This window comes from Xiphophorus maculatus, chromosome 19 (assembly GCF_002775205.1).
Source record: "Xiphophorus maculatus strain JP 163 A chromosome 19, X_maculatus-5.0-male, whole genome shotgun sequence".
In the NCBI taxonomy this organism is placed as follows: Eukaryota; Metazoa; Chordata; class Actinopteri; order Cyprinodontiformes; family Poeciliidae; genus Xiphophorus; species Xiphophorus maculatus.
Window position 1 is genome coordinate 3,109,093 of NC_036461.1, and position 13,835 is coordinate 3,122,927.

A 13,835-nucleotide genomic window follows, 5' to 3' on the forward strand; every position below is an offset into this window, starting at 1 on the left:
AGCAGAGGGCGGCGTTCGACCCATACCTACTATCATGTGGTTGCAGACGTCGCAGAACGTGGGCTTCTTGAAGATGTGCTCCATGAAGCAGTGGCCCGCCGAGTCCACCTGCAGCGGGTTGCGCGCCTGCGAGCGCGACGTTGGCGGCGGGGCGCAGGGGATGGCGGGCGGGACCGGAGGGATGGGCAGGCTGGTGGTGTGCGGCGGGGCCATCCCGATGTTGCAGAGATGGCCCGTGCTGCTGCTCACATCCGAGAGGAGCTCCGTCTTGTTCTCGCTGCTGTTCCGGAAGAAGTTGTCGGCGCTCTTGCTGCGGATGCTCTTTGTCTTGAAGGAAAGCGAGCGTTTGAGTCTCTGCAGCTGGAAGACGAGAGAAGATGAAAATGTAGAGCAGGTTTGTTTTAATAAACGACCCCAATATGGACTGCATTTCCAGTAACCAGATAATGGTCATGCTTGTTACTGGTTTTCTTATTTGTTGACTTTATGGTCTTTTCTGACTACATGTTTTTGTGTTTTTATGAAGTAAAGCACTTTGAACTGCCTTGCTGCTGAAATGTGCTAAACAAATAAACTCCCCTGATTGATGATTGCTCAATTTGACATTTTGAAAATAAATTTGCTTATTTACACTGCAAAAACACAAAATGTTATCAAATAATTTTGGTCTAGTTTCTTGAGCAATCATCTTATTCCTGCTCTTTCTGTAAAGCTGCCTTCAGGAAGTTATTATAACATGGCTCATTTATTAACCCTTTAACCAAAATTTTATCAGTATTTCACTGAGAAGTAAGAATAATGACCTCAGCAGGTGCGTGGTTCAGCCAGATGTTTGCTAATTGCTGCTGGCTAGTCTAAAGGAGCTGCTCTACGAGGCAGGAGCTGCAGCTCTGAGGAGGAGCTTTGCCATGGAAGGCGGGGCTACGTCCACCCAGACGTAGCCCCGCCTTTTGCCTTTTAATTTCCATGGCAACCATAGAAATGGTTGCCATGGAAACCCTAACCCTAACCTAACCCTGACCATAGCAATGCATGAAAGAATCAAATCTACACTCCAGACTTGTTTCTGATGGGGGAATAAAATTCTAACATGATGTTAAGCTAAAACAAAAGTCTATCTTACACAATACTACCCCGTTTAGACATTTTAAGGTCTGAATTTAAAACAACTGCAGTTATTTTAATTGTATTTTTTTTAGACTTTATAGTTGGTGTTTAGGTATTGTTAAAAATGTCTGCTAATGGCAAATAATTAGCAAGGCATATATTAAATTTCTTGTCAACTTTAAACATTTTTTAACTAAAACACAGTTTGTGGGCATTTATGGGATGGTTTATAAGCAGATTTATTTTGTTAATGTCCATCTGAGAATCTGTGGCAAGACTTGAAAACTAAAGTTCCCAGATGCTCGACTTGAGCTTCAGCTGCTTCAAAAAGAAAAATTGGCAATTTTTTGTTCTCTAGATTTGCAAATCTGGTGGAGATGCCCCAAAAGTCTCTAATCACAGTGAAAGACTGTTGGAAAACAAATGCAAAAAGCACTGTGGTTTCACTGCAACCAAATGGGCAGGAGTTCAAGGGGTGTGAACACCTTTGCAGGGCACTGTGAACGTTGTCTTCTGCATACAGATGCAGTTTATCCAAAACACGAAGGCTGAAACTGCAGAGCTGAATTAACACATTGTGCACACGCTGGTTTTGCTTGTCATTTTTCCTGAACACGGCTGTGCAAATCGTTCTGAGTCACTGCAGATGGGCCATAGTGAATCAATTCTCTGGGTCACTCTGGAAACAATCAATTTACAGCCTTTCTCTGCCATTACCACCCACACACACACTTTCACAAACAAACATAAATCTACAACAGAAATACCTCCATGTTGTATTAAATTACTTCAAAAAATAAACCTCATTTACAGAAAAGCTGGGAAGTTTTCTGAAATCCTTCAAAATCTTAAAGCGGTTTCAGTCCAGCTAGCATTGCTGTCGTATTTATAAAATAAATATAAATAAATGTAGAATTTGGTGCCAGTAAGGACAGGCAAATGTCACATTTGAGCATGAAAAGAAGCTCATCATTTTGCATATCAGCTGATAAAAACTGTAAATAATATTTCTGTGTCAGTTCACAGACCAAAGCAACAAGCTAACATTGCGTTAGTGTTACCTTTGAGAAGCTAAGAAATGACGCAAGATTACAAAATCTTATTTATGGTCTAATTTCTAGATAAAATATCTTAGTACACTTGAATTGAGACAAAACCAAATTAAAAGTAAGTTTTAAAAAATTATAGGACTTTGTTTTAAGTCAGTAATTCTTTAACACTGATGAAAAACTTCTAGCTTCATTGGCAGATTATTTCCACTTATAATAAGATATTTTTAAATTGTTACAAGTTAAATAATCTGCCAATGAAACTTGTACTTTTTCAACCATATTAAAGAATTATCAACTTAACACAAACTCCAAAATCTTGCTGACAACTTACTTTGTCTTAATTCAAGCGCATAAGATATTTTCACTAGAAACTGGATCAAAAATATTTGGTAAGATCTTCTTCTTTTTTTTTGCAGTGAACTGATGTTTGCTTGGATAAATCTGCATTTATTTTTGATTTTCAAACTTTTCTATGTTCCAGAAGTGACAAAGGAAATACAGGCAAGTGAAAAAGCCAAGCATTAGGGTTTGTTTGTGGCTGTTGAGCTGATGCAGAAGCAAATGTTGCGGTTTTTGAGCGTTTTATGCCACCAGCTGTCAGAAATGTAGGGTTGGACAATAAATTAATAACAATAAATATTGTGATAGACACATGATCAATATTAACAGATAATAAATCTGATAGAATATTCAACATATATTCACTGAACTCTCTTATAGAACCAAACAGCCAAACTGGTGGAATCAACTAACTCTCTCATTCTTTGGTTACCTAGCAACATCCATCCATCCATCCATTTTCTGTTCACCCTTTGTCCCTAATGGGGTAGGGAGGGTTGCTGGTGCCTCTCCAGCTACGTTCCGGGCGAGAGGCGGGGTCACCCTGGACAGGTCGCCAGTCTGTCGCAGGGCAACACAGAAACAGACAGGACAAACAACCACACACACTCACACCTAGGGATAATTTGGAGACAGCAATTTACCTGACAGTCATGTTTTTGGACTGTGGGAGGAAGCTGGAGTACCCGGAGAGAACCCACGCATGCACAGGGAGAACATGCAAACTCCATGCAGAAAGACCCCGGCCGGGAATCGAACCCAGGACCTTCTTGCTGCAAGGCAACAGCGCTACCAACTGTGCAGCCCCCTAGTAACATTATGTTGATAAAAACTGTAAATAATATTTCTGTGAGAGTCCACAGACCAAAGCAACAAGCTAACATTGCATTAGTGTTACCTTTGAGAAGCTAAAGGTAACACTTTCTCAAACCTAAGCAGTTTTGCGCAGTAGCAGTTTCATGTTTCGCTACAGTGCCTCATAACTGCTTAAAAATAAAAAACTACTTTGTAGAGTGAAAACTGCTGCTAAAACAGTAAAAGTTAGGCTATCATTTTTTCAGTATTTTGGATATTTAAAAACAAAAAACGGACAAGATTTAAGAATATTGACTGATATGAAATGCTTGTGATGCGATACCAGCTCTAGAGATTCAGTTTCAGTGATTTCCAATCAAATATTTAATTTAATATCATTATTATAAATGCATTAAGATATGTACAGTTAAAAATGTAATCATAAGCATGATGCTTCCACCACCGTGTTTCACTCAGGAAAGGTGAGTTCAAGGTGATTAGTGTTAGTTTTTAGCCAAACGTTTAATAAACAACTAAGAGATCATTTTTACAACTTTCTCCCTGCCAGACACAATAAATAAACATTTGTGCTGTTTGTGGTTTTGTTGGGACAAAATGTGAAGAATTTTTTGTGACTGTCACCTGGGCAACACGGCTTAAAAATAAATCTCAGATTTTTTCCATACCACAGCTAGTTTTTTTTTTTTTTAACGCTTCCCAGATCCCAAAAAAAAAAAGACAAATGTTGAAAAAATATTTTTAAAAAGTCAATTTTATTTCCATCAATCCTTCTGGAAATTTTATGCTAACGTATTATTATTTTTGTTTTATTACAAGAATATAGTTGTAACATTAGCAAAAAAAAAACATACACACAATTTTACCAGATAAACATTATAAAATTACAAGAAGTTGTTTGAATGAGAATAAAACTTTAATAGAGTTATCTTGATCTGATTCAGTTCATGTGTTTCTTCTAAATAAACACATTTCAAATTAATGCAATCAGAGCTAAAAAACAAAATCCTTAAAAAAACAAACAAACAGAAAAATCGTTTTGCGACGCTTTTCTTGTGCATATTTTGATTTTTTATTCAATTTAAATGCTCATTTTCTTTCATTTTGAAAACTTCCCAACCTTTCTGGTGATGCAGTTGGTAGAGTAATCATTATTTGTGTAATTTTATCAGCCGTCTTCTTTTTGCTGCTGCAACGAACAGAGCGGTGAGGGAAATGCGTGCATGCAGCTCATGCATCAGATTTATGGGACCCATCATAAAGCAGGACGGCTTAAACAAACCGCAGCTACTACTCACTGCTAAAGATTAAAATCTTAATCACATGCAGAAGAAGAAGAAGTGCCAGCTATAAGTATGGGTGATGATGGATTTAACTGGATTCCTTAAAGTGATTTTACTTTGAAAGGACTAAAAGTTAATAATGTGAAAAAGGTTTTATCTATATATGTGCATGCAGGTATGCGTTTATGTAATGAAGACCTAAAATCAGCTGAGTTTACACAGGAGTGGAGGCTCACCTTGCGCTTCTGATGCTCAGGTCTCACAGTATTCTTAAAAGGAGGAATGAAAACACAGACACAGCTTTACTACTAGGGAACTTTTCTACTTTTTCTATCTAGAAAACATCCGGTGTGGCCCTGCAGCTCGTTTTAACTCAGATTTAAACTGACTGTCAGCACAGGTGAAGATAAACTAGACCAGCTTTACTGACATTTAGAGCGAGAGCAGGCCTGCTGGGTCCTGTGTGGGAGTTTTTGGGACAGGAGAGGAGAAGAGAAGAGCGGACGACTACAGTCCAATAATGTGCTGCTAATTGTAGGAGGGCGGCCAACATGTGACCCACATAGACAACGCCAGAGGCAGCTATAAATCTCTGCTGCTCAGCTTCCATCGGGAACAAGCAGAAAGTGCAAAACTACTTTAGGTTTGGCACAATTATCAGAGCCAAAATTAACCACCTTTTACTCTAATTTAATCAGGAAACTCCTTATAACTTGTTGATTCAATAAAACATAATGCAAAAAACAATTATTATATAAAGTAAGATAATAAAACACAAAGTTATAGGGTTTAAAATGAGTTTTGTAATTTATCTGGCTCACTCTTACAGTGTAAAAAAAACAGATTTTACCAAGTATTTACATCTAGTCTCTAGTGTAAATATCTAAGAACACTTGAAATAAGAAAAATTAACTTACAAGTAACTTTTCAGACTTAAAGTCCATGTGATTCCTCAATATTGATGAAAAAGTTCTTGTTCCACTGGGAAATTATTTCACTTATAGCAAAACATTTTTCCACGTGTTGTAAGTGAAATAATTTGTAGTTTTTCCATCAATATTAAGAAATGATTTAGTCAAAATAAGCTCCTATATATTGCTGAAAGGTCATCTACAAGTCAGTTGAGTTTTATTCCAAGTGTATTAAGATATTTCCACTTGAATCTAGACTAAAAATACTTGGTAAGATTTTGTGATTTTGCAGTGCAGAGATGCAAGTTATCAATTAATCAGTTAATCTGAAGTTGATTGATCTTAGATTGACTGATAAGCAGCCATTTTCTCTTGTATCTAAAGGACCGACCGTCTTCTAACAAAGAGATACATTTTTCATAATATGCTGAATTTAACAAAACATCATTAAATTTTAGCATTATTTTGTCAGCTGTATAAGAAAACTGACTGACTAAACAGAATAATAAAAAATATAACTAAATGGGAACTTCTTAAGTTGCTGAATAAAAAAATAAAAGGTGAAAATAATAAAATATGTGAAACACAAATAATTACTGTTTGTGGTGTTGAAGCTTTTCTCCATGGCGCTGAGCTTCGTAGCAACCCGGTATTTTTTAAGCGAGAAGTTGAAACCGCTCCGACACGCAGCTCGGCTGGATGAACCGCGAGTTCAGGTGAAATTTGAGGAGCTTGTCGAGTGTTTATATTTTTTAACAGAATTGCATAATGTGCATTTTGAGCGCCAAACCGGATTGTGTTTGGACCGTTACTCTTCAGCCCTAGTATGGCCGTCCGCCATTTCTGTTTTTCAATCGCTGGCTCCGCTTAAAGGTGACCAGCGGCGCCTCCTGCTGGATGGCGGCCAAACTACAACTCTAAATGAAGGTCAAAGTGGCCGTTATCAATTAATGAGAAGTTGCCGCTGCTCCATCAACTTCTCAGCTGAATGACACTTAAGGTGAAACTTAAGGAACTTGTGAGTGTTTACATTTCAAACCTGAACCGCAGGAAGTGCATTTTGCCTCCCAAACCGGATTCTGTTTGGACCGTTTCTCCTTTCCGTTCTGGTTTAGCCGCCAACTTTGCTCTTGTATCAACGGCTCCGATTAAGGATGACCAGCCCAAACACTGGAAGAAGGTCTAACTTTATTAGTTAATCTATTGGAACTAATTTTAACATAATAAACCATTAATTGACAATTACTAGAACTATGAAGGGGGTTCTTTTTTAAATGAATCAGTGTTTTTCTAACATCTAACCTCAAGCATGCACACACCCACACTGTCATGATTTATTAAAAAGAGATGAAGTTCATTAACGTTCACCCTGCTGCTTTCTCAAAAGTGAAACAAGCAGGTGCTGCTATTTAAAAGCACCGACCAGCAGATCATTAATAGGTCTGTCACATAACGCATTTTACTAGTTGATAAATTGTCCAAGAAATTATTTGATTGTTTTAACAATTAATTGATTAATTAGAAAAATGGCGCATTCTGCAGATTTTTCATTTAACACCTTAAGCTTACTTCATACAATATTTAAAAACATGTTTAAAAGTGCTAATAAACAATTACATTTTATTTTCTAAAAAAGAAAAAAAAGTCTAAATGCAATAACATTAATGCTAATTCCCTTAGGGTATACGTGCAAATGTGTCGGATGTATCTGCAGCTAAAAAAAAAACAAAATAAATGCTTACTTACACCTTTTCTGTATTACTTAACATCATTGCAGCGAAGAGTTAATCTATTAAATACGTTTTCAATTAACAAATTAATAATTGCATAGGAGAATTGTATATCATTTGAACCAAGTGAAGCTAAAACTATGTCACTTGAGGACTTCTGGGTGGAACACATTTACATACAAATAATTTATTTATTTATTTTATCTTAAATGCAAAGCGTGCACGTTTTTTGTACAGTTTTAGCTTAATTACTGGTCTGAGTATGTTGTTCTTTCAGCAAATTGTCGTTTTGTCTGTTTAATAGTCAATGATTAATCATTACTAAGTTAGTTGACGATTATTTCAGTAATAAATTAATCATGAATAATCCAATTAATCTTTTCATCCCTACATTTTAGAGATAAATTCCTCTGACGGGTGGAGCTTGACCCAAACTGGGGCATCAACAGGACAATGACAACAAACACAGACAGGAATCTATAACAGAACAGCTGCAAAGAAACAACCAAAATGCTGCAACAGTCCAATTAAAGTCTAGACTTTAAGCTGATGGAAACTTAAAAGTCCATCATCTTGGACTTTAATGTTGGAATAAAGGGTCATTCACATTTCTGTGATATGAGCAATCCAAACAGAGAACTGCTAAAGAGAGATTTTACTTCTAAAAGTGCAGTTATACACTTTCCATTTCGGCTCCATATGCATCAGCGCGGAATCGGTTGTTTGCTCTCTTAAATTCAGATTTAAATAAAAATAAGCCGATTTAAAACGATTTTTACTGATTCATAAAACCGCCAGGTTGGTGCATTTTCATCTGGTTCTCTAGTAAATAATAACATTTTTGATTATTATTCACCGATATGTAAGTTATTAAGTCTCTGTCAGGGTGAAACTGTAAATATCCAACATAATCACTCTGATTGGTTTTAAAACTACTTTGAAATTACTGTTGCTGTTTAGTTGATCGCAGCTGAACTGATTTGACAGAAGTTTCTTGTTTCTAAGACTTGCATCCTGTTAAAACTCGAGTGTTGGTCAGGAAATAGTGTGATTTCCAGGGCAGACCTTGGTTTCCTGCTGGCTGGCGCTCATCGTCGGGGATTTTGGAGCTTCATCCTGGTCCTGCTCGTCCTCTTTGCCTCCGCTGTCGTCCTGAACTGCGTTCGCCGGTGGGATCATCCTCTCTTTCTGTGTGCTCTGTTTGAAAAAACGCTGCTGCCCTTCAGAGTGGAAAGCTCGTTTCCACTCCCCCAACCCGAAACAGTCACAGCGAAGTCACCCAGAACCGAGTGACACAGGAGGAGGAAGAAAGAAACATCCGGGAGGAAATAAGCAGATGCGGACGGAAAGAGGAGGTTTCCGAACTAAACTGCGTCCCGCTTCGGCTCCAGCTGCGTGGCGTGGCGTCGTGCGTAAACCTCCCAAGACGTTTCCAAGAACACGCTGCGCGCTTTGCGCCTCGCAGCGCCCGAACCGGCGGCTTTAAGGGAAGATCCTGACGGGGAAGGAGGAGAAACGCGACGTCGTCACTGCGTGTTGTCAAAATTTAGACTTCCAGAACACGGAGGCAACACGCCCACTAGTATAAACGTGGGCAGCCCACTGCACGCGTGGCTCTTGTTTCTGGAGCAAGCTCGTTACTTAATACATTTTAACTTTCACAGGTTTTCACCATGACTTTAGTTACATTAACTTCCCCACAGATCATGTTTTCCTTCATGGCAGGAGAATCTTTAAGATGATTTATCTTTATGGTCAAAACTTCTTTGTTTTTTTTAGGTCTGCAGCTTCTTCTCAGTGTTGGAGGTGGCTAATGTGCACACAGTTTAAAACAAATAAATAACATGACAGTCATGTTTTTGCACTAGAAGGCAGAGTACCCAGAAAAAAACAATCCTTTCACAAGGAGAACATGCAAACTGAAACAATTAATCGGGTTAATCATGAATTAATTATGGAAATAACCATCAACTAATTAAGTGCCATTTTAAAGCTCAATCAAGTAACCATGTTACCTTCAGTTGTTATAAAAATGCAATATATACGTATCTTTTACTTCCTGATTTAATGCCAAGAAATTGAGCCTCTGTCTCCTTAAAAACTTCGCCTTCAGGAAGTCGTCACAACATGACAACAACAATTTTACCAGCATTTCACTGAGAAGTAGCTCCTATACTGATCTCAGTAGATGCTGCAGTGCCACCAGGTGTTCGCTAACTGCTGCTGGCTAGTCTGAAGGAGTTGAGTGGGCGAGGGCTGCTCTGTGAGGTGGAAGTGGACTTCAGCGCAGGGCATTCTGGGTAAATACAACCAAAACAAGCTAGCAGGAAAAAAATCAGACGCTACCTTTTTTGTTAGCATTTTTCCGAAGAAGGAAGTTGCGCTCAATGGCTTCTTCGTTTCCTTTGGTGTTTTTTAATGCAGCGCCCCCACAGGTGAGGAGCGGAACAGGTTTTTCAGATAGTCTGGTTGGTTTGACTCAGTGCAGTATGAAAACGAACCGCAGCAGCTGAAAATGTAACAAATGTAGCTGTTTTGGTCCCAAACTGAGTCAAATCTACTGGACTATCAGGTGTGAAAACACCCTGAAAGTGAACGTCAGTGTAGTTTCTATATCCAGAGCTCAAAGCTGAAAGTGTTAGCAATAACCACAGGCACACACACACACACACACACACACCCCACACACACACGTCTGTCCCAGTATGACTTACATTAATGGATGAATGGATTCCCCAAGAACCAGGGCTAATTAGCTAACTTATTATGAGCCTCCCCTGGAACGTCTATGCAGGATGCAACAAAGTAATGAGGAAGGAAGAAATATATAGAATATATATACATATACGTACGTGGGGGTGTGTGAGTGTGTGTGTATCTAGGTTCATCTGAGCTGATGTGTCAGAGAAACGCTTTACTCTTGAGGAATTAACCTTATTAAATGACTTTCAAAGACAATACATTATGGTTAAACTGATTAACTATCACCCTGTGAAGCATTTTACTGGTGAAACATTTAGCTAATAATCAGAAATCCCTGATTTTCGCCCAAAATAAACCATCACCCTGTAAGAGGTGAACTAAAAATACTGAGGGGTATCCTGGCGAGTTGATGCCAGGAACATGAGCGGTGAATGTTCTTGTTTCTTTGTTATTATGATTTTAGTGTCTTCATTTTTTTACATTTTTCTTGTACAACTTTATTCTTGTATTTTGTTTCCTTACTGTGGCTCTATAGTACTTTGTAATGTTCCTTTAAATATTTTTTTTTAAATAAAGTTGTGAAATTGTCCTTTAACTAAGTTCCCAATTGTACCTTATTCTGTAATATTACATAAATCATAATAGGCACCCAAACTCTCACACAACTTGCTCTTCTGAGTGGTTGAGCCTAAAAACCTAAAGTAACAATACTAACTAATTAAAATCACACATTTTAATTTGTTTTGTTTTTAGGATTATTTTTCATTTTAATTCGTTTTAAGCGTATCTGGTGAAATAAATCTAGTCTTTTCTTGGATTGCGGCCGCAGATGATCTTTCCAAGAGCCTCTGAAGGCCCCCGGGCCGCACTTTGGACACCGCAGGTTTAAACTAAACTGCACAGTAGAAGCAGAAGGTCATAAATATTCATACCTCCTTGTCCTGTGAAAGGCAGAGATTTTAACGGCAGGTTGTTGAACTCTGCCTGGTCTTTCAGAGCTGATTCATGAATCCTCTGCACCTCTCACAGTTCTGAGGTGTTAATTTCATCCGACTGGGATGTTGAACATTCTGTCAGCTTCTCTCGTTTGATGCTAACGTGTTGGTGCTAATTTTTTATATTTGCTGTTAGGTGCTGGGTTTCATTTATTAACTCTTTGCTGGTGTCCAGATGCTCATTTTTAAAGAGTAATGGAGTTTCAGTCAGGGTTAAAGGACAACAAAAGCTAAGAAATTATCAATTTTGACTTCTAATAAAACCTACTTGTGATTTTTTGTGTTAAACCAAAATTACAAACCATTTTCTCTAGATCAAGAATCCCTCTCAATTTAAAGCCCATCTGTTCCCTCATTAATCATTCATTGATGACACACTAATAACAAAAAAGGCTCTGTTTAAGAGCATAATGTTACACTTAGTAATACAAATTTAAATAAAATGCATTTCTAAAAGGTCACAGCACTGTTTTGGTTGGGTTGGAGAATCTTTTTTTAAAAATATTCAGAAGTATATTTTACAAAACAACAGTAGCCTGAGGAAGAAACGATGATTTTAGATTGTCTTGCTGGAAATGTGTAAACGTTTTCATGTTTTCTCATTTCACAGAAACAAACTTTAATGTATTTTATTGAGTTTTTCAGAATTAAAGCTACAGTCTGCGGGGATTTAAACATTCATACATTCGTTCATGTTTTGTCATAAAAAAATGTATTTCAATGTATTTTACAGACGTTAATTTTATCCGGCTGGGATGTTGAGCATTCTGTTAGCTTACCTGGTTTGATGCTAATTTTTAATATTTATTAGGTGTTGAGTTTCTGTTATCAACTCTGCTGGCATCCAGCTGTTTATACAGTTAATCCTAAAGAATCAGTCAGTATTAAACAGTGGTGTGCACACTTAGTCAGTAGTGCTTTAGCATGTTTGCTAACTTTGAAAACATTTACCCCACTTAGCTTTGCCTAACTGGGGCGAATTAGGTGCTTTAACTTTTGTTAAATATCAAATTAGTGTAGCACTTCAGCATTAGTGGAGTTAATGTTTATGATACTTTAGGGTTAGCGCTGCTAGCTCTCTAGCTAGTGGTGCTCACCACTGGTATCAAGGGACAACCAAAGCTGAGAGTAACCAATCATTGAGTGAAATTCGAGGAAAACAATATTTACATTGACCGTTCCCAGAATAAAACGTTTCTGTTGTAATGAACTTAACAGTAAAATTTGGAAGTATTATAGGAGCTGTGCTAAATTACAAACTGTTTTCTGTAGAGTATCCACTGCTTTGTGTTCTTTATATGCATGCTTGAGTTAGGCCAAAACAATAAGTGTTAAAAATAAACGAGTCACGTTACAATATTACCTCAATAAATATAAAATGATGTGGATTGCTCAATAAAAAGAAAAGCAAATGGTTGCAATCTTTATTAAACATGCAATATGTACATTCACAGAATTCCCCTGGAGTGAAATATTTTATTAATGTTTCGGGAAAACATTACCCACACAATCTGATTTATTAAAGATGGATTCCTTCAGCTGCCCGTCTGGAGTTTATTACTGTAGCTTCTTCTGAGAGTAAAGAAAGTCATACAGTGTCTTTAAATGTGGTCAACCTTTCAGTCACACATTTATTACTGTTTATTTATTCTGGCTGTGTGTTGGATGTTTATAGATTATCCTTATAAAGAGGAGATGTCTTTAAAATGAACTGTTCAAACAGTGTGGATCCTCCATTGTTTTATTCTAATAATATATTCGTAATGTGTTTCTTTTTTTTAGTGGTGGGATTCTTTTTCTGCAAATAAATTATACATTGAGAGTAATCTCAAAAAATTTTCTATAAAATACTTGGAAATTTCTGTGCTTGAAAAATAAAAAAATATTCGACATTTGAAACTCAGAAAATTCCAAAAAGTATTTCTTTTACTTTTGAAACTCCCAAGTTACAACTTTTTTTCTAGAAATTCTTCTAGATTAATCTCAATATTTTTGAGTTTTGTGGCGGAAATTTACTCCATTTTATTCTACATGGTCCTAATATCCATGGTTAGCATTGAGATGCTATTTTGGGCTTTAAGAGCTTCGCTGATATGCTAACTCCTGTTAGCACTACTTCAACAATAGGGCTCAATAGTGTTTTTCAGATCGTGTTTTGAAACAAAAATTAACTCCAGCGGGACAAGATAAGCGACTTTTACGTCTATCGCTACGATGCTTAGCAGATGCGGCTTGTGCGTCAGATTTACGGGCGTACCAGAAACACGAGTATAAAGGTTCCATGTTGTGACTTTTGTAGATTTAAAAAAGCGATTCAGCGGTAAAATGTTAACCCGTTCTATGTAATTAATAAAGATTAATGCGTTCAAGTTCCGACCGTAAGTTTTAGTTCAGATTATGTGCTGTATAACAGTGTAGTTGGTATTATATGGAGCTAAATTACGACCATAAAGTTTGTTCAAAAGAAGGAAAAAAAAGTAAACTTATAAAAAGTTTAAAACTGAAAAAAAAAATTCTACAATCCAAAAATAAAATGTTGAAACCTAATAGTAATTTCATGGGGTTTTTTTCAGTTTCAAAACATATTTTTTAAATTTTAGATCTTAATCTTCAGTTCAAATATTTGTTTTCAGTTTCTTTTTCAGTTCCTTTGTTTTTCTTTTGAACAGAATTTCTGGTCTAATCTAATTTTTTTTTATTAACAGGTTTTTCTTATATTGATTTTATATATTTATTTTCAGTCTTTTTCTGTTTAAAATCTTTTCTTAAATGTAACTTTTTTTTTCTTCTTTTGAGCAAACTTTATGGCCCCAATTTAGCTCCATAATACTATGGCTTCTCCCCACTCTCCATTCAATGAGTTTTCAAAACTAAAATTGAAGCTAAACAAAATATCTGTGTC

At 36.9% G+C, this 13,835-nt stretch overlaps 1 protein-coding gene across 6 annotated transcripts in view; it reads right to left on the reverse strand.

Moving 5' to 3' along the window:
- stac (SH3 and cysteine rich domain) overlaps window positions 1-8,716 on the reverse strand; it is a 34,174-nt gene extending 25,458 nt beyond the window's left edge. For 5 of the 6 annotated variants that reach the window (XM_023353189.1, XM_023353191.1, XM_023353195.1 and 2 more), the window contains exons 1-3: window positions 8,301-8,716; window positions 4,831-4,863; window positions 27-360 (exon numbers count right to left, since the gene is read on the reverse strand). In XM_023353189.1, coding sequence (XP_023208957.1) covers window positions 27-360; window positions 4,831-4,863; window positions 8,301-8,414 — 481 coding nt within the window. In that variant the 5' untranslated portion in view covers window positions 8,415-8,716. The remainder of the gene's footprint in view (window positions 1-26; window positions 361-4,830; window positions 4,864-8,300) is intronic. The other variant, XM_023353190.1, reaches the window with a different exon arrangement.
- Between the last annotated feature and the right edge of the window lie 5,119 nt (window positions 8,717-13,835).